A 27,407-nucleotide genomic window follows, 5' to 3' on the forward strand; every position below is an offset into this window, starting at 1 on the left:
GTTTGACGTCAAGCTCCAGCGTCATTAAATAACTCCAAAAACAGCATTATCAGCTTCACTTATTATAAACCAGATTGACTTTATTTCTATCATACGTCTACAAAACTTCTTATTGAAATTAAAAGAGGTTTAGATGTTGATGTTTTATTGAAAATAATAGTTTGGGTTCACCATTATGGTGTTCAGTGTTTGCTTTAGGTGGGCAGTTTGACTTCTGATTTAAAAAAAAAAATATTATTAATAAAAGACTTTTATTAATGCTAATGTTTTGCTTGTTGATGATAAAGATATTATCATGTAGTGATCTGATCAATCTTAGACACATAGACGTCAAGAATCAGCGTATATATCTCAACAACGGTGACATGCATCGTGCAGCAATGCATTCTGGGAGCCATAGATGAGTTTTGTATGATGCACCCAGAATGCATTGCAGCATGAAGCATGTCACCGTTGTTGTTGATTCTTGACATCTGTGTGTCTTAATGACAAAGAAGTTCATGACCCTAAAAAGGATGTGAGAATTTTTTTTAACAAATTATTTCTTATTCATTATCTGTCTATAACAAAAACAAACATAATCCTTAGATTTTAGATACACTATAAGTGATTTTCTTTCATTAATTTGTCAGGAAGACTTTATGATCTTTATTTACTGAATAATTCATTGTTTATAAAACAAGAAAAATGTTTAATCTCTGAGAAACTGTTTCTCTGTTTGTTCTGCAGGAGTGTTTGGTGCTGAAACAGATGAAGTGAAGGAGATTCTGTCACTATAAACCTTCATCCTGAAATTACCGTATTCATAGTAATTCATAGATAGAGACATTTGCCTCCGAATTAAAAATTAAGGAAGACGGAAAAGTTGTGTAAAGCAATAATCTTCATTAAAGTGCTCTTTTAACAGATATTTAAAAGGACAGGATGGATTTCTTCAGGTGAGTGAAATTCTTTATTGTCATTCATACACAAATTGATAGCCTATCATCTTTATATTAATGTTTATTCAAATGACTTACAAATGGCCATAATACTAATTCACAATGGTGAATAATCAAAGGCATAAACACACATTTCTTTTAAGTTACAAGAGTTGATTAAGTGCAAACAAGCTTTTTTTTAAGTGCAATACGGCGATTGTATCATGCAAATACTTAAGAATGAATACAAAGGCACTTCAGATCACATTTACACATTGACATTCAGATTTGATCACAAAAACATGAGCATAAATATGAACATGAACATTAACCCAATACTGGTGTGTGGTGTTAAAGGTATGGTTCACACAATAATCAAATTTTTTCATCATTTACAACATCACAGCCTGCTGTTACTTTATCCCTTAAAGCAACACTATGGAACTTTTTATCTGCGGTCCCCCTACAGGTTGGAAGCGGAATTGTTCATTACCGCTGTCATAAAGAATTTCACTGCTGCAGCTTATTGTCACACGTCCACTGCACCATTCAGCACCGGCTTTAGAATGAACGATGTCCAAAGACAAGGTAGAGTATGATGCATGATTTTATGAAAGTATGATGTATTGCGACATCAGAAACGAAGAAAAACTAAATAATGACTATATTGTAACGCTTGTCGTAAAGCAAGTCAAATTTGTAGTCTCATTAGAACTACAGAAAAGCGACCCGATCTGGCAATGTTAGTGTGGTTATAGCAGATAAAGGACTGCCAAGCGGAGGCATAAGTCCCTTCCTCCTGTTACGACTTGATGAACCACTGAAATGATTTTGGAAACATTATTTTAAGGTTAAAGGGTATAGATATATACACTAGATGTCACCTTGGCTACTGCGAAACCGTACCCAAGGCGACATCTATTGTATATATCTATACCCGCCCGCGCTCTCAGATCACTTGGACGTGGCTGAGTTCAAGAGGTAAAAACGATATAAAAACTGTTCGTTTTCTCACACAAACTGCTCGTTTCGTGTCTTAGGCCATCAATGTGTACTTACAATGGGGAATTGTTTAATTTGGACGACGGGGAATTGTTTTAATTTGGACTCTGTGCATGCTGTTTGAGACAAGTGACCATCGACCTGCATTATATGACTGACAGACAAGAACGGTTTGACCTAAAAATATCAAAATTGAAACTACTGCGGAAAAAAAGACACCTACATCTTGGATGCCCTTGAGGTAAGCTAAAACATACCAAAATTTAATTTCAAAGTGAACTATCCCTTTAAAAATGTTACACAGTGTTGCTTTAAAGACTAGAACATTTTTGGGCCACCTGACCCGTCTGTACTTTTCTTTGTTTTTCTAACCCATTATAGCAGTCAGCATCAAGGGTGCCTTCCAGGCAGCGAGGGGATGGGTAAGTTTAAGGTTGAGGGTAGGGTTAGCTGCCTCTAAGGAGCCATTGGGGGCTTAAAACACCATCGAGCAGCATCAAGTGCCATACAGTATATAATTTTAACCAGAACATATCATTTTATGTTTTTTTATTTATTTACTGACAATGTAGAAGTGTCCAAAAGAGCTCAGAAAGTAAAGTAAATGGAAACATTGTTATATAATAATAGAACACTGAAGCAATGTGACTTTATATATAGTAGTGTAAACACTTGAAAAAAATACACAAAAAGTATAAAATATTTTCACAAACTATATAAGTATTATTTAAATTTAGAAACGAAACTCTTGGCTGCGCCAGTTATCTCCATTTGACACAATTCCACTGGGTCATTGTGTAGCGACTCGTTTGGAAACATACATTTCATTTCATATAATTGTTTTTGATTTGTGTTATGCTGTGTCAGAGAGTGCAGTAAACGCGTCCAAATAAAGATGCTAATTGGCAGTGCAAAAGACCAAAACCTATGTTTATTGGGTGAGTAGACCAATCTGGGGACGGGGGTGAAACTAAGCATCAACAATTGTTCATATTTGGCTCAGAGAAACAAACCGCACGTGATTCTCTGACAAATCAGTGCTGATCAAAACTTGATGACGCAATCATGTTTACTACGGTGCCTCTTCAACGAATCTCCTTTACAATACTTTTTTAAAACATACAGATTGGATTAGCAGTTCAAAAGTTAAAACATTTAAGAACAAAAGTTATTTTACGCCACATATGACTGTTTCTGTCTTTACGGGTGTCAGATTACATTTATGCATTTGGCAGACACTTTTATCCAAAGCGACTTACATTGCATTCAAGGTACACATTTTACATTTGTCAGTTCTTGCTTTCCCTGGGAATCGAACCCATGACCTTGGCATTGCTAGTGCCAGCACTACTGTTTGAGCTACAGGAAAGCCTATGATTAAATGTAAAATGTGCGGTCCAACTGTGCCTCATTTCAGTCCTCATAATTAGCAGTTGAATTAACAATGACCCAGTGCCATAGACTGTAAAAAAATATGGACGTAGTGTCCGTGACATCACCTGTAGGTTTCTGAAGAGCATTTTTAAAGCCTAAAGTAGGCGGAGCCGGCCGTAGCCATCTTGGCCTTGCGTCATTTCCGGATAACAGAAAATGATCAAAGAGGCTGGGAGTGAGGAGGTAATGCTATAACCTTATGCTACTACTGACAGTACCAAGTCTGCGACTGCACAGGGCCTCGCGCTAAAGTGACAGTTGATGATGTAAAGCCAATTAAAAGTTCCTATTTTTGCCCTTCGAAATATTATAATAGTTAAAAGACATGGCTACAAGTGAGACTGTGTATCGTGATTCTGTTCTATTCTGCTAGTTGAAAATGTATAATGCAGGAACTCTTAATATTACTCTGAGAGTGTGTGTGACAGTGATTTATGTGCATAACGTTACATGTCAATCACTCTTTTTTTATATTCTATGGTCCGTCAGCGCAGCATCGCTCGTCAAGTTCGTAGAGAGCTTATTCAGTCCATTTTAAACTCTTATTTTGGCCGCCTCTCAAATGGGTTAAACCATAGATATATTGCCTATGAAGTTCAAGTAAATGAGCTAGAAAATCCGCGCTCATTCAAGGATGTGCATTTATTGCATGGACGGAGAAAGCACCGACACCTGCAGGATTTCATCTGACGGTACATAAGTTAAACATATTTTATAATCTATCTGTTCCGTGAGAGCAGTCGAACGAGCCTTTATTGACGTTTTTAAATCTGAAAACTCCTAAAAGCAACGAAATTGTCAGACATCTATTAGTGCATGTTCACAGAGGAAAACAACTGAAATACAGCGCTGGTTGTTCTCTCGAACGATACTCGACGACAACGACGGAATCCTAAGCCGTGGGCGAAGTGATGGGTGTATTAAATTGTATGAAATAATCCCGAAAAAAAGCACAAACACTGCAGAGATGGCAAGTTCAGCAGCTAACATTTGCTGAGGTAAAATGACGGCTAGTAACAGCAGACAAATGGCTAGCATTGACATCAGCAGCAATCCATCGGTCACTCAAAAGTGGACACACCCTTAATTATGTAGAACTTTAAATATTAATCAACTAAACGGATGAGTTATAAAAAAATGCACCCCCCTCACAGTTGTTATGAAGGGCAAAATTAACTGTATAGACCAAGCCACATACAGACACCGGGCTGTAAACACGTTTTTTTCTCCTGTAAAATTTGCCATTTTAACATGGGGCAGATACAGATTTGACTTGTTTTTGACACCAGCCTCAAGAGGCCAGTCAACGAATTGCAGTTTAACTCACTTCCATGTTGGTTTCAAGAGAGAGACGGGGAGGTTGCCACTTGCCCAGCGCTGAGGAAGAAAGTTTCTCAACTTTACTGCCTGTCATGATTCCTGTCTGTGTTCCACTGTCTTTTTCCATGTTTGATAGTTCCCCGTCATGTTTAATGTTTAACTAGTCTCCTCAGGTGTTTTAGATTGGCCACGCCCCCTTGTTATCTTGTTTAGCTTGTTTTCCTGTGTATTTCAGCCCTGTGTCTTGTTCAGTCTTTATGAGTTCGTGATGTTGCATGTTGGTTGTCCTGTTCCCTAGTCTGTGTCTGTTAAGTTGAGTTTTAATAAAAGATTTCTGCTGCACGTGGATCCTGTTTTCCTTTATGTTTCAACCGCATCGCTACACTGCCACTTTGTCATTGTCATCGAGTATATATAGTAAGAATATGAGGGGAGTTACAGAGTTAACCAATAAGAGTACATACCTTCCATCATCTAGGAATAACATTAATGGCTAGCTTGCCACTACTACATCTGCAGCCAAGAGGACCTTATTATGTATTATAATAGGGAAAAATAGGAGGCCATTACCCATCCTAACCTAGAGGTCCACATAATGAAGAACAGATGTGTCCCCCAAGCACAAAAGTGAAATGCCTATGCTAGTGTCTTCTTTTCAAACTGGACTCGTGGCCTGCTGCATATTCACTCCAACAGGAACCTCTCAATTTATCTGTACAATTGCTGAATTATTCAATCGGTTTCCTCTAGAATCTGAAATACAAATTAAAAAAACATTAAAAAAAAGGGAGACTTGTCAGACATCAAAACTAATGACAAGAATTTACCATAAAATGACAAAGGACCAAGTTTAGTCTTGTTTGAGCACTTGCTCTTTTCTAACAAATTAACACGATTTGTGAACTCAGTCTTCCGAAGTTGAGTGAATAATCTACATCTCACACCAAGTAACACATGACTTTAATAGACTTGGAATTTAGTGCATATGAACTTCTTTTTGGAGACTGACACTAAACAGAAGAATATACTTTCATTATTTGGAAAAAAGCAGAAAGAAGATACTTCCACAGAAGAAATAAAGTTAAGTTTAGCACAACATAAGAGCAAGTAAACGATAACGAAGAAATGGCTGAAGTCACTTTAACTGATAAAAAAGTCATATTGGAAGAGTTGATTTACTCACCACTGACAGTAACACTGAATTCCCAGCAAATGATCTTTCCGCCTCTGCTGCAGATGATTAGCTGATAAACTCCAGTGTCGCTGGTTCTGGTGTCTTTAATGGTGAGACCGTGAGAACTCCAGTTTGATGGTGCAGCTCCAGTCTTCCTCTGAATCTCACATCATCACTGTATGAAGTCTCACTGATGTCTCCATTCATTCCAGCTGTGAGAATTTCATCTTCAAATTTCCACCCCACCGCTTCATCTCTTTCTATGTTCAAATCAGTGATTAAAACTAAACATTCTCCCGCCATCACTGACACTGTCTTGGGACCGGACTCACCTGGAGAACAAACAGAGAGTTACTTGTACAGACACTGATATTAAATTGTCAGGTTCAACTGATATATCACTTGATATGGCCTAAATTTACAGTATATAGTATTATACATGTGAACAATATAAAATGAGATGTTATAAAGACATCCTGGTGTTTCCAAAATTATATTGGCGTAATTGCTTCCTGGACCCCAATTTGAACACTTTTTGGACAATTGTACAATCCAAATTCCGAAAATTAACTTGATGTGCATATGCAAACTGCCGCTCGTTCACTGAAACTTTTTGCAAATGGAAATACGTGTTACGTTCTTGCATTTACAGATAATGAATGATACAACCGTAAAATGTAAGTTATGTGCTGAGGAAATATGTATGAAACATTAAACAGATGCACACATCAATCAAAGCAACTGACGGGAAAAGGCGAAGATGTGTTAAAGTATTAGTTTGTTTGAAATGCTTGATATAAAGCATTCTTAGCTTGCCTTGTATCGTGTATTTTCATCTCACTCCATGTCCTCCTGTATTTTTCTGATACCTTTTTTCTATAGAAATACGTTAATTTACTACTGTTAAGTGACGTCTTTTGTGAATGATTTCTGTTCACTGTATGCAGACCTGATTAATTGATAATCAAATTCGTTGTAGATCGGTTCGTTCAGTTGTTCTTGCAGAGCTTTTCATGTTTAATTTAATTTGGTGCAAGGAGGGGACATACATTTAGCTAATTTATTTAGCAATTATGTATTGCAATAATAATAATACTACTAAAACTTTCTTAAAAGGAAATCGAAAGACTCACAAGAATTGAAAACTCTGAATTTCCTGTATGACGTCCTCTTGCTGCTGATGATCTGTAGATTATAAGGTCCAGATGTGATGTTACTGATGGTCAGAGCTCCAGTGTTCTTGTTCAGCCTCAGTTTGTCTCTGAATCTTTTGTCTGAATCAGCATATGTCGTCTCTCCGGTCTCTCCGGTCAGTTGAGCGATGATAATGTCTTGATCTCCAAACATCCACAGGATCAGATCATCTCTCTGTACTTCAGTATCAGGGTATAGAGTCACATTCTTTCCCCTCATCCCTATTGTCTTCAACACTGTCACATTTGTGACAGCAGCACAAAGAACAAGAGAAATATAGAGAAAAAGTTTGCAATGCATTATATAAGTTCGTGTACATGTGAACATCAGAGTTTGACAGTACTTCACAAAGATTATTCAGATAGGGATTTAAAATGAGCTTGAAAATTAACCTTACATATTTACTTTGCTGCCTCAAAGACCATTAATCCAGATGGGAAGACTGTACAATTTAGCTTTATTTACAGAATTCCGCTCTAAATAATAACTGACTGAAATACTCATGGAGGAACAGAACTGTTTATTTGACAATGCAGTTCAGTGGGAGATTTTGAAACTTAAATCTTAGGGTGTGTTCACACATGGCAGGATTTGGTTCAAATTTACAAATCAAATTAAAAAGAAAGACTTGAGAGACTCACCTCTGACAGTAACATTGTATCTCTTGATTTTGGTCAATTTACTGCTGATGATCGTCACAGTATAAACTCCTGCGTGTTCAGTTGTGATGTTTGTGATGGTCAGTGATCCAGTGTTCTCGAGCTCCAGTCTGTCTCTGAATTTCTCATCAGCAACGTCAAATGTGGAGATCTTTCCAATCCCTCCTTTGATTTCAGCAATGACAGAGTTTTCATCTCCAAACAGCCACAGCAAATCATCTTTTCTTTGTATTGCAGCATTAGTCTTCAGAGTGACAGACTCTCCCTCCTTGACTGACACTTTCTTCACTTTATTTCATGGTAGCAAATAGAAACAAAGAAATTAGGAGATTATGTGACATGTGAGTCAGTAAAGCTTCATTGAGGATGTGTGTGTGTGTACTGGTAGAATATTTTTAACAAATACAACATATACACTGATGAGCCAAAACATAAATGACAAGTCACTGGTGAAGCAAATATCTTTGATCATCTCCTAACAAGACCACATATTAAGGTCTGGATAGATTAGATGGTAAGCAAACAATCAGTTCTCATAAAGTGTTGATGCATGAGAAACGGGCAGCAATAAAGATCTGAGCGACTTTGACAAAGGCCTTATTGTTACGGCAAGGCGACTGGGTCAGAGTATTTCTGAAACGGGTGTGTGTTCTTACGATCAGCAGTGGTGAGAATTTTCCAAGAGCGTCCAAGGAGGGACAAACCATAAACTGGCGACAGTTGTGCGTCAGGGGATCATACCACTTGAGCCTCTGGTGAATAAAGAGCAGTAGCCTGACTGCTATGTTTAAAGCAAACTTGAGAAAAAGAAAGTATTAAGGCATGGTTTAAATGCACTATAGGCTGAGTCCTAGTTTACCTTACATGTGCACTTTATAATTTTATTTTGTATCGCCTCTTTTAATCCCATAGAAAGGCCTGTTGACGGGGCTGTTTGTGTGACAAAGTAATTTTTTCACCCTTTTATTGATGGACAGTGGTACATTGTGTGAGAAATTATTTGCTCCAAGTGAGAATGTTAGTGTGAAATTGAACACTACAGAATATGCCAAAGTTGTTTTCAATAAAAAAAAAAAAAACATTTGCAGAAAGCAAGCTGATCCACTTTTCCATGTTGATAAGAGCATTAAAATGAGAAAAAAATAATGAGACAAAAAGAAATCAAGGGGTCATTTAAAATAGATAACAATGTGTGATTAATTGCGAGCTACAGTAACTATGACATTAATGCGATTAATCACAATTAAATGTTTGAATCATTTGACAGCACTAGTTATTAGTTAGAACTGTTATACATAGAAAGTAGACAGTAATGAAAAGTTATTAGTGTTTGCGGTGTGGTTGATGTCCAGTGTTGCTAGCTGAGCAGAAATACACAATCATGTTTCTCCTGGTCCCCTCAAAGTCGCATTGGATTTTCTCATCAGCGTAAAGATTAAGAGATCCATCTATCAGTTTTCCATAATGGTATCTGGAGAAAATATTTAGGCTATAATCTGTTTACACAACTTTTTTTTTTAAATGGCGGGTACTAGTGTTTCGCGTGCGTTCGGCTAATCAGCGTACACCAACGTCACTGATAGTTCCAATTGTGCTGGTTTAGACCCTACTCTTTTGGTGGAACAAATTTAGCTCCTACTTCAGAGTTCCTAAAATCGCTCCTATTTCCTCTGGTGCGAACACGCTAAAAACAGGGAACTTCCTCCAATAGTTCTAGGAACTATGATAAGATTACTCTGGTGCGAAACCCCCTTACTATGACCCCTGTCCACCATCAAAAGAACGTGTGAAAGTCGTAACTGGACCCGGAACTGGTCAGAGCTGTTTTGGCAGCACATGGAGGGCCAGTATTTCAGGAAGATGATCATCATGTTTTGGCTCATTATTTATGATAAACTGGGCCAGTTATTTCCTATACTGCATCAACTCATCATTTTGTACGCCATAACATTTAATAAATTGAGGTAAATACAACAGGAATGACATTACAGTAACTCAGTGTGCACTTTAACTATTAAAATTCAGTTTTGTTCATTTCGATGAATCACACAAAAATAAAAAAATAAATAAACAACTACTCACAATTTATGGCAACTTTAAATCTCTTGTTTGTGGCTCCTCTTTTGCTGCTGATGTGTAGCTTGTAAAGTCCAGAGTGTTCAGTCCTCGTGCTGTTGATGGTCAGAGATCCAGTCCTCTTGTCCAGCGTCAGTATGTCTCTGAATCTCCCATCAGTTCCTTCATGTGTTTCTCTGGTCTTTCCAGTAATTTTTTGAGCAATGCGACTGTCTTCATCTCCAAACCTCCACTCTATCAGATCGTCTTTCTGTATTTCAGTATCAGGGTATAAAGTGACCGGTTCTCCCTCCACCACTGATATACATGCAACTTAAAATTTGTGATACATAGAAAGAGAAAAATACACAGAAAATGTTTCTATTAGATCAAGTTTGCCAAGTGTAACCAGCTAGTTTATTTTAAGTCAAACATAGTAGTAAAATAAATGCTCGAAAACATTTGAGAGTGTGTGCACATATGAAAGACTCTCCAGGGATGCTTCTCGACATCCCTCCTCGTCTCCTCTCTCCTCCGTCCTCCATCCTATGACCCGGAAACCGATCGAGCTCAGCCATCTTGAAGGACATCTCATTTCTCTAATTGCACCGCGAGGAGTGAGGATCGAGGAGTGAGGAGGCTTCCAGAGGAGTCATGAGCGAGGATACACAGGTGTATCCTATGCGGAAGAGTTTTATCGACTAAAACGTGACGAACGTCTAAATTCTCCTCCCTCTTCACTTCGGTCACAATCATTTTAATTTATACTTTACCTTTGCAGTTTATATAAACCACACATCTCACATATTTCAACAGGGCATCTTGCTTTATTATTATATGAATTTCTTAAATAAACAAACTTCAACAACATAAGGGCAGATCCTCTGAGCGCTGCTGATGACGCGATGAAGTGACGCACGAGTGATCAAGTATTCCAATGTATAGAAAAAAGTTACATTCGATTCCTCCGTCCTCGCGTCTTTTCCTTGCAGCCTTCCCTCGCATCCTACAGGGGGTGGAGCTGAGACGCGAGGAAAGGAAACGAGGATGCACAAATAAGAAATGAGAAGCACCCCAGCTTAACCCCCTTAACTGTCACCCCCCTTTTTTCCGCATAGACACGAAAATCATTATCCAAACTTAAATGGTTGTAATTCAAGAATGCTTTGGAATATAGACATATGGTTGGTCTTGTTTTAAAGACATTTGCCAGATTACTGTAGAAGTGAAATAAATAATGAAAGTGAAACAGAAAAAAAAGTTATATTAGTTTGAGTTTATGAAAATATACAATGTAATATTATATATTATATATAAAATATATTACAAAAAATATTTTACTCTAAAACTGCAAGAAAATTAAAGCCAAAAATCTAAACAAGTTGTGTTTCAAATTTTAGGTTGATATATCAAAAAATAAGCTTTCAAGAAAATTTTATTTGGGCGTAGTACCAAACTTTTTCACTAGATGGACAGCCAGCTTATGGGCGTATAAGGGCGTCTCCATTTTTTTTATGTTTTGAATGATCTGAACCATGTATTTCCATAATTTCATACAATTCATGAAGTATACATCCTATTTAGAAATAGTGTGGGTGGTTTGACAGTATTTGATTTGATTTCAACCTCTAATAAACATAAAAAGATCACATATGTGTGTTATAGCTCGCTGCTGCTTCACGAATCGATAATCCATAATATTTTTATTATATATTCAAAACATTTTCAGACCTTTTTTTTCTCATAAAATGTAATTGGTGTTATCTTTTGTACTCCTGGCATGAAAACAAACTGAGGTTTCTACCAATCTTTCATGATTTTTCATGTTTATTTCTATTTCAAAATAAAGATCTAAACACGCCTAATGAATATGAAATATTCTTGTTGCAAATTGATAAATTACTGCTCCTCTCAAATTTATAAAATATAAAAATTATAGATTCTAAGCTTTCAATTGATATATAGTTTGTCAATATTACTTTATGTTTTTACTAAGATATTATTGTTCTAAGTAAGTTAAGTGGTTAAAATTGCCAAAGCGCAGTGCCCTAAACACACACTAAACCCACACACAGGCATATAGCCTATTACGCATCATGTTCTTGAACTCACATGACCAGAAATCATGAGATGCCTTGGAAAACATTCCACTTATGCCGAGTTCAGACTGCACGATTTTCAAAGTAGTCGGCCGGGTCACTGTTCTTTTCACACTGTGTGACTATCTGAGGTAACATTCAGTTGCTGGTGTGTTCACACTGCACGATGCATCGGCGACAGGAGGTTTCACACTGCATGACTTTCAGGAGGAAGAATCGCCGACAACTTCTGTCTGGTCCGCAAACTACGTTTCACAACCAAACACACGCGAGAAGTGATAAGGAAATAGCGCAAAATCCCGCGTGCGTAAGACCGGAGCTCTCGCGCGAGACTGAAATTGTTATTAAAAATGATAGCCTGCAAGAAGCTTGCGATCCAAATTGTCTGTGCACTGATTTGCAGCGAAAAGGAGAAAAAGAAAAACATATTATGCATGAGGAAAGGGCTGGGAAGAGAAGGGGAGCAAGGACTGTGTGTTTCTGCAAAGAGAGTTGGGGGTAAATAAATAATTTTGCAATGTGCTGCTGTTCATGTTTGAGCTTTGTTTCTGTTTGATATATTTGTATATATATCTATTAAAATACTGATATTGTGGCCTATAACTCCTCCCCGAACTCCCCGCTGCTCTGTATCTTGCTCTCTCATTGGCTGTCGGTCATCGCCGATGTAGTTTTCAGTCAGAACACTTTCACGCAGCAGGATTTTGAATCGCCGACAGGTCCAGATATTTAGCATGCCAAATATCTCACGGGCGTCGGCGACTCGTCGGCGATTCTCTCAGATCGCGTCTTTGCTCATTCACACTGCGTGATTGTCACTCGCGTGTACGAGCACCGATTTGCCTGTGATTTCAGGCATTTGTCGGCGATTTCTCAAAACCTGTCGGCGAGCCAAAATCGGGGCTAAAATCGTGCAGTCTGAACTCGGCATTAGCCCTGCATTTCAGCCCGAACCCGACGGGCATCGACTTATTTACGCCCCTAGGGCCGGGCTTCGGGCCAATTTTCACGTCATAGTTCAGGGTTAGCCTATCCTTCTTTTTATATTTTTAGACATGAATTAAAAAAAAATATGAGAAGTTGACGTCGACAATATAAAACAAACAGAAAGACATTTCATAACCTCATAACTTTCATAATCTTATAATTACACTGATGACTGATGACAGTCTCACGCACGCTACACAGAAGGTTTCCCGTCAGCGTGACCCACGATTCACCTCATGTGCAAATAATGGAGAATATTACGAGAAAAATCGCAGATGGCCAACTTAAAACGTTTAACTTAATTTAATTAAAAATTAATTGAACAGTTAATTTTCGTTTAACTGTTGGAAACTGATGTTTTCGTTTGATTGGACTTTATTTTCGTTTAACTGTTGGAAACTACTGGGAAAAAAGAAAATGGCCATGTTCTGTGGTGCATTTTTGAGGTAAGATAACCTGCATGCTTGTTTTTAATTTAATTAGTTTAGATTTTGCTCATTTCGTTTGAAATGCATTTCATTTCTATCAGTAACCAATCGTGAATGTCCAAAGGGGGATTAAAAGCTAATGACGAAATCTCATTTAGAGCTTGTGGCGAGGGTGGTGTGGTTCCGCGAGACAAGCACCCAGATAGCACACGTACATCGCGGAGACGTCTTTGAAAGATCGTAGCGTCTGGTAAACATCGCATTCGAACGACCGTTTTTTAATATTAATGAGCCGTCTTCCTTACCTCTATACGATGTCTAGACGATGAATCTTAAATATTTTAAATTGCATACTGCCACGCGAATCGAGCAGATCCGCAGACGCGGCCGGGTGTGGCTTCGTATTGTGCCACTCGCATCCACAACACAGAATATATTTTTAAATAATTATATAAAATACATACATTGATGGCTCATTGTTCGTAGTTGATCAGCATAAAATTTGACAAGCATTAAAAACATTGTTGCATTTTTCCCTTACCAGTACATGTGAAAACAAAACTGACAGTTTTAGGCTAAGAGATTTTGTGTTGGCTAATGCAGTTTCACCGATCCATTTTTCTCTTACTACATATATTTACGAGGTACACTTAGCTTCTTTTTTTTTCAGTACAGAATAATAAAATATAAGCATTACACACAGGGATTTATTTAAATAATGCTTTCAATGATTTAAGGGCAACTTTATCGTCTTACTGGATAAAAAAAGCCATGCAAAAAAAGCCAGCCAAGTTGTACATTTGAGGTTAACCTCCTTGCAAGTCAAATGAAAAGTCTACCTGCTGATTATAGGTGTGGTTCACATCATTTCTTGTATTTTGCAGAAAGCATAAATTAGACCCTTAGACTACCTGGCTGCTGCTGCTTAGAATGTAAAGTGTAGCATAACAAGCTTGATAATTTCATTAACAATTTAATTTATTCCATGATCCATGGCTTTGTGTCAGTTGGTTCTTTGACTATGCCATGCACGGAAATAGTTAAACACACACCAAGCCATTTTCATATTTTGTTCAAAATAATGATGCTTACAAACTCCCAATGAGCAAGGCAAAGCTGGCAATGGTAAAGAAAACCCTTGTAGATGTATGAGGAAGAAGCCTTAGGAGGAAACAATATACAAATGTTAATTTGATTCATATTACCTCACATATTTAATGCCATTTACTTTCCAAATGATTCAACTTTAAATATATTAAAAAAATTAAGGACACAATGTACACAATGTAATGTAGTAACTGCTGAGAGCATAAAGGTGAATATAGTCACAAATAAGGTCCAGTAGCGACTCTGGCTTCTGCTGATTGGAGGATCTTGGAGCAATATGACCCACTAAGTTCTTACTCCTGCTGGACGAGTTCTGTCAGAACACCTACACGAAAGATCCCTTCCCTAGGAAGTGTTGCAGCTACCATAATACTGGTCTCAAAGATTATAATGAGCTTTAATAGAACAATCTAAAACATTTGCAATGAACAGATCGTGCATGGCAGACACTGGTTATGGACTGCATATTTATTATTTTATTGCATATTTATTATTTAATGAAACATTGATGGCCATGTGGGTGTGGGAATGAAGGTGGACTAGAGGTAGATCTGCATCTGAGGATGAACTCTCTCCTAAGCTGTTTGGTAGAGAAAAGAAAATGAAAAAGATGTTAGAGCATTCTATAAGGAAAGTTACAGTGGGTTAAAATACTTATTTCTCACAAACAACAATGGGCAGTGAACACCATGTGAAATGAAGAAACATGAACACAATACTGTCAACAACCTCCTTAATAGATAATAGCTGTGGAATTTAAATCAGATTGAATCAGTTTGAACATGATTCTCACAGTATTTAATTTTAAAATTAAAGGTGCTCTAAGCAATGCCACGTTTTTTAGGCCAAAACATTTGTCACATACAGCAAACATCTCCTCACTATCCGCTAGCTGCCTGTCCCCTGAACACTGTAAAGAAACAGTCTCTGTAGACAGCCCAGGCTCCACAAACGGCAAGAAAAACAGACTGGGCTCACCCGCACCACGAAACCCAACAAACTGTTCCAGCCAATAACTGACAAGAAGGATTTGGGGGTGTGGTTTGGGGGGTTAGTGTGCGGAGGAGGAGGGAGGGTCTAGCTAGCCTCCGTTTTGTTTGACAAAACTTTCAACGTCAACAAGAAGAGAAGTCATCCAAAATCACTTTGAGCACCTTTAAAAAAAACAAAAAAACACTTTGTTTTGCTCATTTACCAGTATTGCTGAGATCAAATGTTAACTGGTAGGAGTAACATCGTGCCCTAACCAGACACGATAAGATTCGTGATAAAAATCCCGTAAAGACACGTGACATCGATGTGACTTGTAATGTCTCAGCAGCGTCTTAAAGGGATTAGCAGAATGCTAGCGTGTTATGGGCAACAACAACTCAACCTGTAAGAAATCGAAAAGAAATAAGTACTCGTTCATTCAACTTTCGACCTATAACCTATGTTGAACTTGCAAAGCCTACAATAAAATCTGAGATTTCTCAACGGCAATCGGGTGAAAGAGACACATTTAGCCGTCTAGCCCCATTGACTCCCATTCAGTCTGCACTCGCTCGCGATCACCCCCAGTGGAATTCTAATGGAACTGCAACCAAAATCAATACAATGGGGCTGAATAGGGAGTGCCAAGGCTCTCCGTAGACGGGCTCTGGTCAAGCTCAGTTTGAGTCTGCGCAGTACGCTCGACCATCAGGAGAATTGACTTCACTTTCCTCCGTTGAATCCAATGGGGTCGCTGTGTCCAGTTTATATACTGTCTATGTTCCAAACACTATCATCGCAATTTCTTCCTGCATATCGTCCGCCATGCTTATTCTGAAGTCTCGCGAGATTTTGCGAGATTTCCTGTGCTCACAGTGGAGACTCTGGTGTCGGTACACGATCCGTTCCACCTGCACGATCCGTTTCACGCATGCGCGTAATTACGTAGTAGAAAACGTCACGGTTTTCCTACACTATCGGAACCACGCATGCGATGGCACAACTTGCGGCATATTTGTGTAACGTTATCCCCCATTTAGCATGTTATGTTTTGAGGTTAATTTTTAATTAGTCAGATGTTAGATAATTATAGCCTATACTTTTTAAATATTGTGTATCCTTATTAAAGTAAATTAGAAACAAAACACCTGCAAGTGTACACTTAGAAGAGTAAAAATGACAGAAGGCTACGTTAATTCAACTTTATTAAAACTGCATATGGCAATCAATTTGCACTTCCAAAAGTCATACATTTGTGGAAAAAAACGAAATAAACGAATATACAAATTTATTTTAAGTATAATAAAATAAAACATAAAAAGCAAAGGCAGATCAGAACATTTAATGAACAAACCGGGTTCTGTACTGTACATGGCAGACAGTGGAGCGAAAGCCGGGCGATAAAGGTCGGTAAATGGAATCAGTCACTCAGGATACATCCACAAATCCAGAGGAGCAAAGAAACTAAATAGCAGAAAAATCTAAGGAAAAACTAAACAGGTGTGCAAGCGGTTACCAAAAAAATTTGTTCTCATTGAGTTTCCAAAAAAGGAAAAAACATTAACGTACAACAAGTCTATGCGCTTAAGTCGCTGTCTGTTTGGTTTCCATGGTGACGCGTCATTGCTTGTTACGTGACACACACACCGCAGCCACAACAGCGCTGAATGAATGATGAGCTGCTTTTATTTTTCCTTTTTTACATTTGTTAGCTATGGCATGAAATATCTGGTATTCCGATTGTCAAATATATGCAACGCAATATATACTGTATATAGCAAAAAGTATTGCAAGAAAAAGGCAAAATGAATGCGATCTTAAGACGATTTTTTAAATACTCGACGGGCCGGATTAAACAGCCCAACGTCAATGTTGTTTACAGAAGACAATAAGGAACATAATATGCATTTCTTTTTTTTAAATAATATGCATGGAACAGATCGTGCAGTGTCGTAAATCGTCGCAAAACAGAATTATCATTTGCGCATGTGCGTTTTCTACTGCGTCTACTACGCATGCGTGAAACGGATCGTGCAGGTGGAACGGATCCTGTACCGACACCTGGTTGAAAATAGGCTTGTTTGAGATGCGCCTTGCCTCGCCTGAAATGTAGGCGAGAGTAGGCGGCTGTAGTGAGGGGAGGAGTGAAAAAAGCGCAGGCAAGCCGGACAGTTCTCTCTTCTCGTAGTGGATCTGACACCTGTGAGATCAAAGGCGGATATCGCGGGATTCACCGGATTCACGCTCGTGCACAGTGTTGCTAATAAACTGGATGGAATTTAAGTTCTGTTGCTTTTATATGAAAATAAATATAATGAACAAGACATCCAAAGTAGCCTACTTATTTAATTCCATTCCAAATACATGATTATCAGTCTTTTTTTCTTTAATACAGACATGTTTTATATTTATTTATTTTTTAATAAAAATGACATTGCATAAACCATAGTGATTGCACTGTTAGATAGTTTGGGAATATTCGCACATAACGTATACACATAAAACATGATATCAGAGTTTTAAAATCAAACATTTTAAAAGAGAAAAATACATCACGGTTGTTTAAACCAATGAGCATTAAGCTGTGTCGTCAGCAAGTCGTTTCCCATCATGCTTTTGATCAGCGCAGTCGGTGGAGAGCAACTGCGCTCGACTGCAGAATCCGACAGGTGCGCCTTGCGCTCGCGAGAGATTTTTGACATACGTCAGCATGACATCAGAGCAAGGCGGACCGCACTCGGACACATTTCTAACCGGCATGCATCTCGCGCTGATCACCGGTGATCGATTCTGCGCAGATTTTGCTCATCTCAAACAAGCCTAATCTGTTTGTGTGTGGTGTGCTTTATCACATGATCATGGCACACCACACATTATAGGAGCAAAACGCTTAAATCTAGGATTTTTTGTCCTCATGTTTGTGGTCTATAACATTTTGAAAATCTTAAAAGATTAAAAAAAATCTTTTGGTGTGTACCCAGCATAACGCGCCTCGTCTCCCTTCTCTCTCTCCCGCTACAGACCTCGCTGAACCACACACCCCCCTCTCCACAGAGCAAATCTTTAAATGCCATTTTCTCAAAATGAGTTTTTTGTCATTCTCCAGCACAAACATCTCAGCCTATGTAGCACCTACGTACACCAAACTCTCCAGTTATACACTTAGCAGTATTCTGAAGATATTTTCAGAGGGATTTGTTAATAAATCATTCCTGGCCTGATTTATGTGACATTTTAATTAAAAAAAATATGGCGAAAATCTATTTTTTTTAAGGCTATGGACAATATATTTTTTATTTCATATGTAATGAAAGCATATATCCTGAAATCCCTCTGAATTTTTTTTTTTCAACTTGTGTGTAAACAAAATGAAAAAAGAATTTTGCACCTGGCTTTAACATAATGTTCAGATCTATCTACCAAAAATTAAATATGCAAAGTCTCGCATATTTAATGAGATAATGACTAATTTGCATAATTTAACATACAAATTATTTTAACTTTTAATAATTGTTTTTTTTATATATATATATACTTGTGTAAGTAATCAACTGAGCAAGTTTCATGGTGATATCTATTAAAAAGTTTTACCCTATTCACCTGTAGTGTCTCGCCTTAATGTGTGAAATAACTGCCAATAAAGACGTGTGATCATTGTTATACTGAAAATCTTGAGCTACTCACTTTTGACAGTCACAATGAATCTTTGATATAAGGTTCCTCTGCTGCTGATGGTCTGTAGTTTATAGACTCCAATGTGTTCAGCTGTGGTGTTTGTGATGGTCAGAGATCCAGTCTTCTTGTCCAGCTTCAGTCTGTCTCTGAATCTCCCACCAGCAACATATGTAGAGATTTCTCTGGTCCCTCCTTTGATTTCAGCTATGCGAATCTCTTGAGGTCCAAACATCCATTGTATCTGATCATCTTTTTGTATTTCAGCATCAGTATTCAGAGTGACAGACTCTCCCTCCTTTACTGATATGGTCTTATCTTCATCTGTCACAACAGCACATAGAAATAGAGAAATGAGGAGATTTAGTGTGTGCCCTAAACACACACTAAACCCACACCCAGGCTAAGCGTATCCCATTATGTATCATGTTCTTGAACTCACATGCCCAGAAACCATGAGATGCAGAGGAAAACATTCCACTGCAAGTTAAATTAATTGGATAATAAATATAATTTAGTAGTAAAACAACGTTTTTCACATTTTATTGGTGCAAATATGGTATGTCTATTTTTATACAACATTTGCAATTGCTTTTTATCAATAAATTAGAAAAACTGTGTAGTCTGTCACATCAGTTTATTTTAAAATGCAAAGTATTGAAAATCAAAATGTGTAAATAAAGCTCTGTAAATATTTTTATAACACTACTGTAAGTGTGTCCCATCAGGTAATCAAAAGTTCTATGCACACTTGCAGTCTTTACGCCTACTTGAACACTTGGGCCAAATACATGAAATACGTCATGCAAGTAGACAAGTGGTCAAGTGCAAAGACTACAAGTTTGGTTATTTGGACAGGCCCATAGTGCGTCTCAAGACTGCCTTCCATTCATCAGAGCTGTGCCTCTCCTCATCCAAACAGATGTGAAGAAAACAGATGTGCTATACACAAATCAACTCAACCGGCGGAAAACTCAATCTGGTAATTTTACGGTAATTTATCAAGCTTAAGGCGAGACACGGCAGGCAAAAACATCGATTTTTCATGCAGTGGTCAGTTTTGAGATTTTGGGCTAGTTTACTCCTTCAATATGTGTTCTTTCAAGCTGCTATAAAGAAAACGTTGAAAGTATACACTAATATATTTATTTTATCACATTTTGTTTGTAGTCGAGTTTCTCCCGAATTTACCAAGAAGTTAGCATTCCAACGCGACATGCCGAGTTCCGTCCGTTTACTGAAGTCTGTCGTGACCGGGATCGTTGTAAAGCTCTGAGTCTCCTGCACAACGCTATGTAACCCAAATAATATGGACATTTCCTTTCTATCAGTAACCAATCATGAATGTCCAAAGGGGGATTTAAAGCTAATGACGAAATCTCATTTAGAACCATTTACACCAAACTTTCCAGTTATACACTTAGCAGTATTCTGAAGATATTTTCAGAGGGATTTGTTAATAAATCATTCCTGGCCTGGTTTATGTGACATTTTAATAAAAATAAAAAAATGGCGAAAATCTTGTTTTTTTAAGGCATTGGAGTATGGACAATATATTTTGATTTCATAGGTAATGAAAGCATATATCCTGAAATCCTTATGAGTTTTTTTCCATCTTGTGTGTAAACAAAATGAAAAAAGAATTTTGCACCTGGCTTTATCATATGTTCAGATCTATCTACCGAAAATATATGCAAAATCTCGCATATTTAAAGGAGCTGTATGTAAGAAATCTATTTCAATTAATCATAAAATGGCCCTGATGTGTCACTAGACATTAAGAAATCATGTTCATTTCAAATACTTATATCACTGACAACAGTAGTATGGCTAGGATATTGTCATTTAAAAAGTGGACTTGCAGCCCTCAACTGATGTTGATGTTGTCATTTTGTGTTTTGGCCTGACGCGCCTCCCTCCACCTATCTACCAATCACGAAGTCAGTAGTGTTTCGGGATCCGGGTTGCCAGCTCTAACCTTCCCTAACTCTAGTCGGATAAAAATGTCTAACGTTACTAAATCAAAAAGACCTCGTTATAATTCAGAAATTCGTCGTGATAAAGTCCGAAATAAAACCAGAATTTGTATTGGAGATGCTTTTAAAAGATGGAGACGGCTGAAAACGGAAAAGAATTTGAACACAGACGCCAACGTTGCTAATTTTCTCTTGGACAGGTAAGATTCATCTATGCTTGGCTAACTTGTACTTGATGTCAATGGACATTTCATATATTCATGACAGTCGAACAAAGTTATGCATTTTCGTGCAAAGTAACGTAACATTAGCTCACATGGACGTATGTATCAATTTGGAGTGTTGTCAGTACAGAGAACAACGACAAAAATCGGTGTTGCCTACAACGTGTTATCCTCTTTTTAAAATTTGCACCCTGTTGACTTCAATGGGGCAAGTTTCAAACCTGCTTTTAGCCTCTTAACATCCTTGATGTGTCATCAATGTGAACACGGGTCAATCTGACTGCAGTAGATGTGAAAGATATTAATAAAAATGATGTTATTTCAGCCAGCGCACATACCTGTATTTACATCCTGTTTTCGGTTGAAGTCCATAGTAATCGATTGTCGAGTTCGGGCGCATGATCGTACGTACTAAACCAATGCGCGTGAACTCGACAATCGACTACTGTGGACTTCAACCGAAAAACAGGATGTAAACAGGTATTTGCGCTTGCTTAAATAACATCATTTTTATACATATCTTTCACATCTACTGCAGTCAGATTCACTCGTGTTCACTCAGAAGGAATCACTCACATTTTCTGTGCACTTGTAATGACACATCAAGGATGTTAAGAGGCTAAAAGCAGGTTTAGTACTTGCCCTATTGAAGTCAACAGGGTGCAAATTTTAAAAATAGAATAACTCGGTGTAGGCAACACCGATTTTTGTCGTTGTTCTCTGTATTGACAGCACTCCAAATGTACAAAAAAATGAGCTCAATGTTAAAATTGACCGGAGTTCTCCTTTAAGAGGCTAAAAGCAGGTTTAAAACTTGCCCCATTGAAGTCAACAGGGTGCAAATTTTAAAAAGAAGATAACATGGTGTAGGCAACACCGATTTTTGTCGTTGTTCTCTGTATTGACAGCACTCCAAATTTACAAAAAAATTAGCTCAATGTTCAAATTGACCGGAGTTCTCCTTTAAGGTTTTTGATGAAAACATTCCTCCTATAATGGACTTCAATGGGCCCCAAACGGTTCAAGGTCCAAATGACAGTTTCAGTGCGGCTTCAAAGGGCTTTAAACGATACCAGACGATGAATAAGGGTCTTATCTAGCGAAACGATCGGTCATTTCAAAAATAAATAAAAAAGTTTAAGTTTAATCCTAGGTGTTTTAATATTAAAAAGCCTAAAAGAACATTTTCGTCAGGACAGAAAATTTGGACTTTTCACAGATTTCCTATACACAATCCTCCTGAGCGATTGAAACTGTGGTTGCTCGCGCTGCACTTGGATATCAACACCCTATGCTCTAATATGTATGAGAGTGTGCAGTGATAACTTTTTCGATGATGATTTCAAGCGTCAAGCGTGACCTTTTCAACGTAATTGCGTATTCCATGACGTCACGAACGCGCATCACTGAACAGAGCAAGGCGAGCATTTGTGCTTATAAAACTTTAACTTTTTTATTTATTTTGATCGTTTCGCTAGATAAGACCCTTATGCATCGTCTGGTATCGTTTAAAGCCCTTTGAAGCCGCACTGAAACTGTCATTTGGACCTTGAACCGTTTGGGGCCTATTGAAGTCCATTATAGGAGGAATGTTTTCATCAAAAACCTTTATTTATTTTTGACTGAAGAAAGACATGGATATCTTGGATGACATGGGGGTTGAGTAAATTGTCAGCAAAAGTTTTTTTAAAAGTGAACTAATCCTTCAATGAGATAATGACTCATTTGCATAATTAAACATACAAATTTCAATGTAATAATTTTTTTAAATACTTGTGTAAGTAATCAACTGAGCAAGTTTCATGGTGATATCTATTATTTAAAAATGTTACCCTATTCACCTGTAGTGTCTCGCCTTAATGAGTGAAATAACTGCCAATAAAGACGTGTGATCATTATTATACTGAAAACCTTGAGCTACTCACTTTTGACAGTCACAATGAATCTTTGATATAAGGTTCCTCTGCTGCTGATGGTCTGTAGTTTATAGACTCCAATGTGTTCAGCTGTGGTGTTTGTGATGGTCAGAGATCCAGTCTCCTCATCCAGCTTCAGTCTGTCTCTGAATCTCCCATCAGCAACATATGTAGAGATTTCTCTGGTCTCTCCTTTGATTTCAGCTATGCAAATCTCTTGAGGTCCAAACATCCATTGTATCTGATCATCTTTTTGTATTTCAGCATCAGTGTTCAGAGTGACAGACTCTCCCTCCTTCACTAATATGGTCTTATCTTCATCTGTCACAACAGCACATAGAAACAGAGAAATTAGGAGATTTCTATGGGGGTTCTTGCCTTCTCTAAAATTGTGTTATTGCTTTAAAAACTGTAATTCTCAGTATTCTAAATAAGTATAACTCATCTTTATTAAGTAGCATTGGTCCTAGAACCAAAACTATAATTTGTATCTTTATTATATTTGATTTCTTAAACAATTCTTCATTACCTGAATTACCGTCTAAAATTATTTGATGATTTTACAAGTATAAAATATATGAGAGTAATGGGCTTTAAGTTCTTCAACATCCTAAACATAAATTATCACACTTAGAAGATTTTTTCACATATTATTTTTATAAGCATATTCTTGGCAATATGAAGAATGTGTGATTCTTAAATTTCCTTTAAAACTTTGTTTCCAATCTCCTTCTGTTATTTTATTGTCTATTAACATTCCCCATGTCATTTTAATATTATGGCCCGTACCCTTAATTTCTATGAATAGCTGCAACACAATCAAATTATCTACTCTATTCATTTTACTAACTTTAATCAAAGCACAAAAGAGGATGAATATCATCCAAAGCTTTTACGTTCATTCTATCCTTTAAATAACTTCTTATTTAAAGATAATATTTGTAAAATTGTTTTCTAGACAATACGTATTTTCCCCCTACGCTCTCAAATGTCTCCATCTCATTGTCTTCATACATTTGATAAAATCAGGAGCGCACTCATTTTAATAGTTTTACATTAATACTTACACGTTTTACTTGGCTGTTTAGGTATCGTTTCTCCCTCTTCCACATCAGTGGCTAGAAACAGGGAAATTAGAAGATTTTAAGTGAGTTTAAAGATTAAGATAATGTTTGGTGCTTTTAATAATCAAACATGTACAGTAACGTTTTATGTGTTAACAATAGCTTTCATTAATGTGAACTAACAACAAACAATACATGAAAACAATGTATGCATGTATACAGTATATTGTTTAATGGTTAATGTATACATTTTTAATATTAACTAATAATAGCAGTATTTAAGGATATTTCCATCATACTGTTAATATTCCTTCATTAATTAAATTCATTAATTTTGCCATCATTTACTTGATGGAATTTGTTCTGTGGGACACAAAAAAAGATTAATCAAAATCTTTCCTTTGGTGTTCCATAGAAAAAATAACAGCAAACAGGATTGAAATGACATGAGGGTGAATAAATAATCTGCTATTCATTTAAAGGTGCAGTAAGCAATTTCTGAGAAATATCATTGATATTTGAAATCAACACCCAATCAAACACACCTCTCCCTTCAATGCTCCCAAAACACTGTAACACAGGCAGCGACTACAGCTTGAGCAAGTATGGTTTAATTAATCAGTTTTTCTCTTGGTTTATTGCAAATTTGCTAGTTAATCATTTATGTGTGGGATTAGTAGGAAGGCGGGTGCCATTTATTTTGGATTTTGCGTTTTTCTTCTGTTTATGTTAGTAAGGGAGTTGGCTTATTTTGCTGTACTCTTGTTTTCTTTTCTTTTAGTTTAAGTAGTTTGGTTAATTAGGAGTTAGACTGATTATGTTTGTTGTTTTGGCAATACCCCCTTCTGAATCTGATACCCCTCTTTTTCTTTTGCCTAGTTTGTAAATAAAACTACTTTCTTTAATGAGATAATTATGTGGTTATTGTGAAACAATATTGTGTGTGGAGACGGGGTGGCTTCATGCTGTTGCACATTCATTTCACCACCATCCATTTTTGCTGTTGCTTTCCTTCCCTAGACCAATCAGGAAATCATGACAATTGGCACAAACACACAAAATTCACTTAACTGTTTGTTTGGGTGTTGATTTCAGTTTTCAGCAGTATTTCTCAGAAATCACTTGTTTAAAAAATGGCTTATTGCTTAAATATTGATAATTAATAATACTACTGATCAGATATGATGAGATAAACCAACTCACTTAGTATTAACCGGAAGTATCAAATCATAAAAACACACAAGTGCAGCGCCATCTTCATGGTTTCTGTGTTAAAGTCTGAAAGAATAAGCCAAATGAAGCCACACACAATGAACAGCCACAGCAGTTTAGGGTTTCATGTTAAACGTTTCTCAAACTTAGATTTAGTTCTGTGAGCTTCATAAGCAGTAGTACAAACATTACATGGATGTTAACATGCTCTGCCTCTAGAAACACACACAGGCACAATCAAACAGTCGTAATGTAGTTGTGGTTAATTTTGCATTCTATAACAGAAATTCGGTAAATAGTAAATTAATATCATACAACTCAATATTGGACAATCACATGTTTCATTGATTATTGCACTAAACTAATCACAAACAGAACATGTGGTCAAAAGATGTAGAAATGCTGAATATGAAAACTACATTAGAACTCTATTGTCAGACAATAATCAAATGTTTCTCGCTGTATCAGGTTTAATACACGTTTCTGGTTTCTGTTTAGATAACACATCTTCTTGTCAGTCAGCACATATAGAAACAGAGAAAATAGGAGATAATTTTGAGCAGATGTCAATAACACTGGAGAACTGAGAAGATATGGTGTGATTTTTCATCTTATTTCTTCATCAACACAATTTTTTAACTCATTTGAAAGCTTTATGTGCAGTTTAAGAGGTTATTTGCTTACAATATTCCACTTTGCTGCAACGATTAATATTATTCTTCACACTCAAACTTTTGTTGTGATTCACTATAAAAACATGTGACAACCAATGCAATTTACCATGAAAATTACTTATTTTCCTTTTTGACAGAAATGGTTTCTATCAACTATCGTTACTTTTTGGCAGTTTTTTTTCTTGAACAATCCCTTTAAGTATGCATGAACAACTCAAACTAATGACCAGATAAGAGGTGATATATTCACTGACTCACAAGACATATATCAGTGTCATTTACACAATGTCATTCAATATCATTCTCTTATTTTTCAAATACATTTGTGAGGCACTAGGCAGTCCAGATAAAATTCAAAATAGCCAAAAAAGAAAGCAGGATTATGATTTTAGGCCAACTTTTGCAATCAAAATCACAAGCAGAACTTGTGGTAAAAATATATGTTTTAAATAATATATGTATATATATATGGAAAATAGTTTTGGAAAATGTTTTACATTGGAAAATCTCTAGTTGTATGAGTTGTTATACTTACCCAATAAAGGTTTTAGAGAACAGATTATGTGGCGATAGAAAAAAACACCAGCAGCTGCAACTGCAAACACCAGCAGCAGAACAACAACTATTCCTGCTTTAGCACCTGAAGACAGACCTGGTTCTGTAATAATAAAAAGAGACCGTCAGTAACAAACACTCGAAACGTCAGCAGGACTATATAACCTGAGAGAAGATCTGGTAAATAGATCTTTATGTTAATGATAGTTAATTAATTGCAATGTAAACATTAAAATCAAATCAGTGATGGAGATTAAAGTTCATATAGTCAGTATTTATCACAGATTTATTTACAGGTGTCAGAACCATTCAAGCTTGTGGCCCAAGCTCAGCTGTGATAATATTCAGAACAACATGAGAGTTAAAAAATTCTGTAACAATGTCAAACACATTATATATAATATTTGTTGGCTGCACTTGCAGTTTTATTCCGTTTCATCTGTGAAACAAAAACGTGAAAAAATAATTCCTCCTTTTTTAACACTATGCAAGCTGCTGTGGCTATACCATGGTGCATATATTTATTATAGTTATTGAGAAATAAATAAATAGTTTTAGTTTTATAAAAATTTAACTAAATAATATTTATGTTTTTTTATTCTAAAAACCTTAAGACTACATTTTTATTTGCTTGGTTAAATTATTATTATTATTTTTTTTTTTAAACGTCCAGTAAAATGTATTTAATGACAGCTGATTCTTTCTGACAATATGAACACTGGGGAATTTTTGATTGATGTGCAAATCTGTAATTGTGTGTAAA

At 36.8% G+C, this 27,407-nt stretch overlaps 1 protein-coding gene across 2 annotated transcripts; it reads right to left on the reverse strand.

The window, feature by feature from the left end:
* Nucleotides 1-3,070: 3,070 nt before the first annotated feature.
* LOC309476012 (uncharacterized protein) lies at nucleotides 3,071-26,716 on the reverse strand. Of its 2 annotated transcripts, none has more exons than XM_082139086.1 (11): nucleotides 26,625-26,716; nucleotides 25,893-25,922; nucleotides 25,407-25,481; nucleotides 24,207-24,257; nucleotides 23,149-23,460; nucleotides 19,036-19,347; nucleotides 9,786-10,091; nucleotides 7,686-7,991; nucleotides 6,984-7,280; nucleotides 5,860-6,182; nucleotides 3,071-5,429 (listed from the first exon to the last, which is right to left on the reverse strand). In XM_082139086.1, the coding sequence occupies exons 5-10, from the start codon at nucleotides 23,369-23,371 to the stop codon at nucleotides 5,917-5,919; spliced, it is 1,710 nt and encodes a 569-aa protein (XP_081995212.1). In that variant the 5' UTR covers nucleotides 23,372-23,460; nucleotides 24,207-24,257; nucleotides 25,407-25,481; nucleotides 25,893-25,922; nucleotides 26,625-26,716; the 3' UTR covers nucleotides 3,071-5,429; nucleotides 5,860-5,916. The 2 variants fall into 2 exon arrangements, with proteins under 2 accessions (XP_081995212.1, XP_081995213.1); XM_082139087.1 differs by having other exon boundaries at nucleotides 25,893-25,925; nucleotides 26,625-26,703.
* Nucleotides 26,717-27,407: the final 691 nt, after the last annotated feature.

This window comes from Leuciscus leuciscus, assembly GCF_965113295.1.
Source record: "Leuciscus leuciscus genome assembly, chromosome: 15".
NCBI lineage: Eukaryota > Metazoa > Chordata > Actinopteri > Cypriniformes > Leuciscidae > Leuciscus > Leuciscus leuciscus.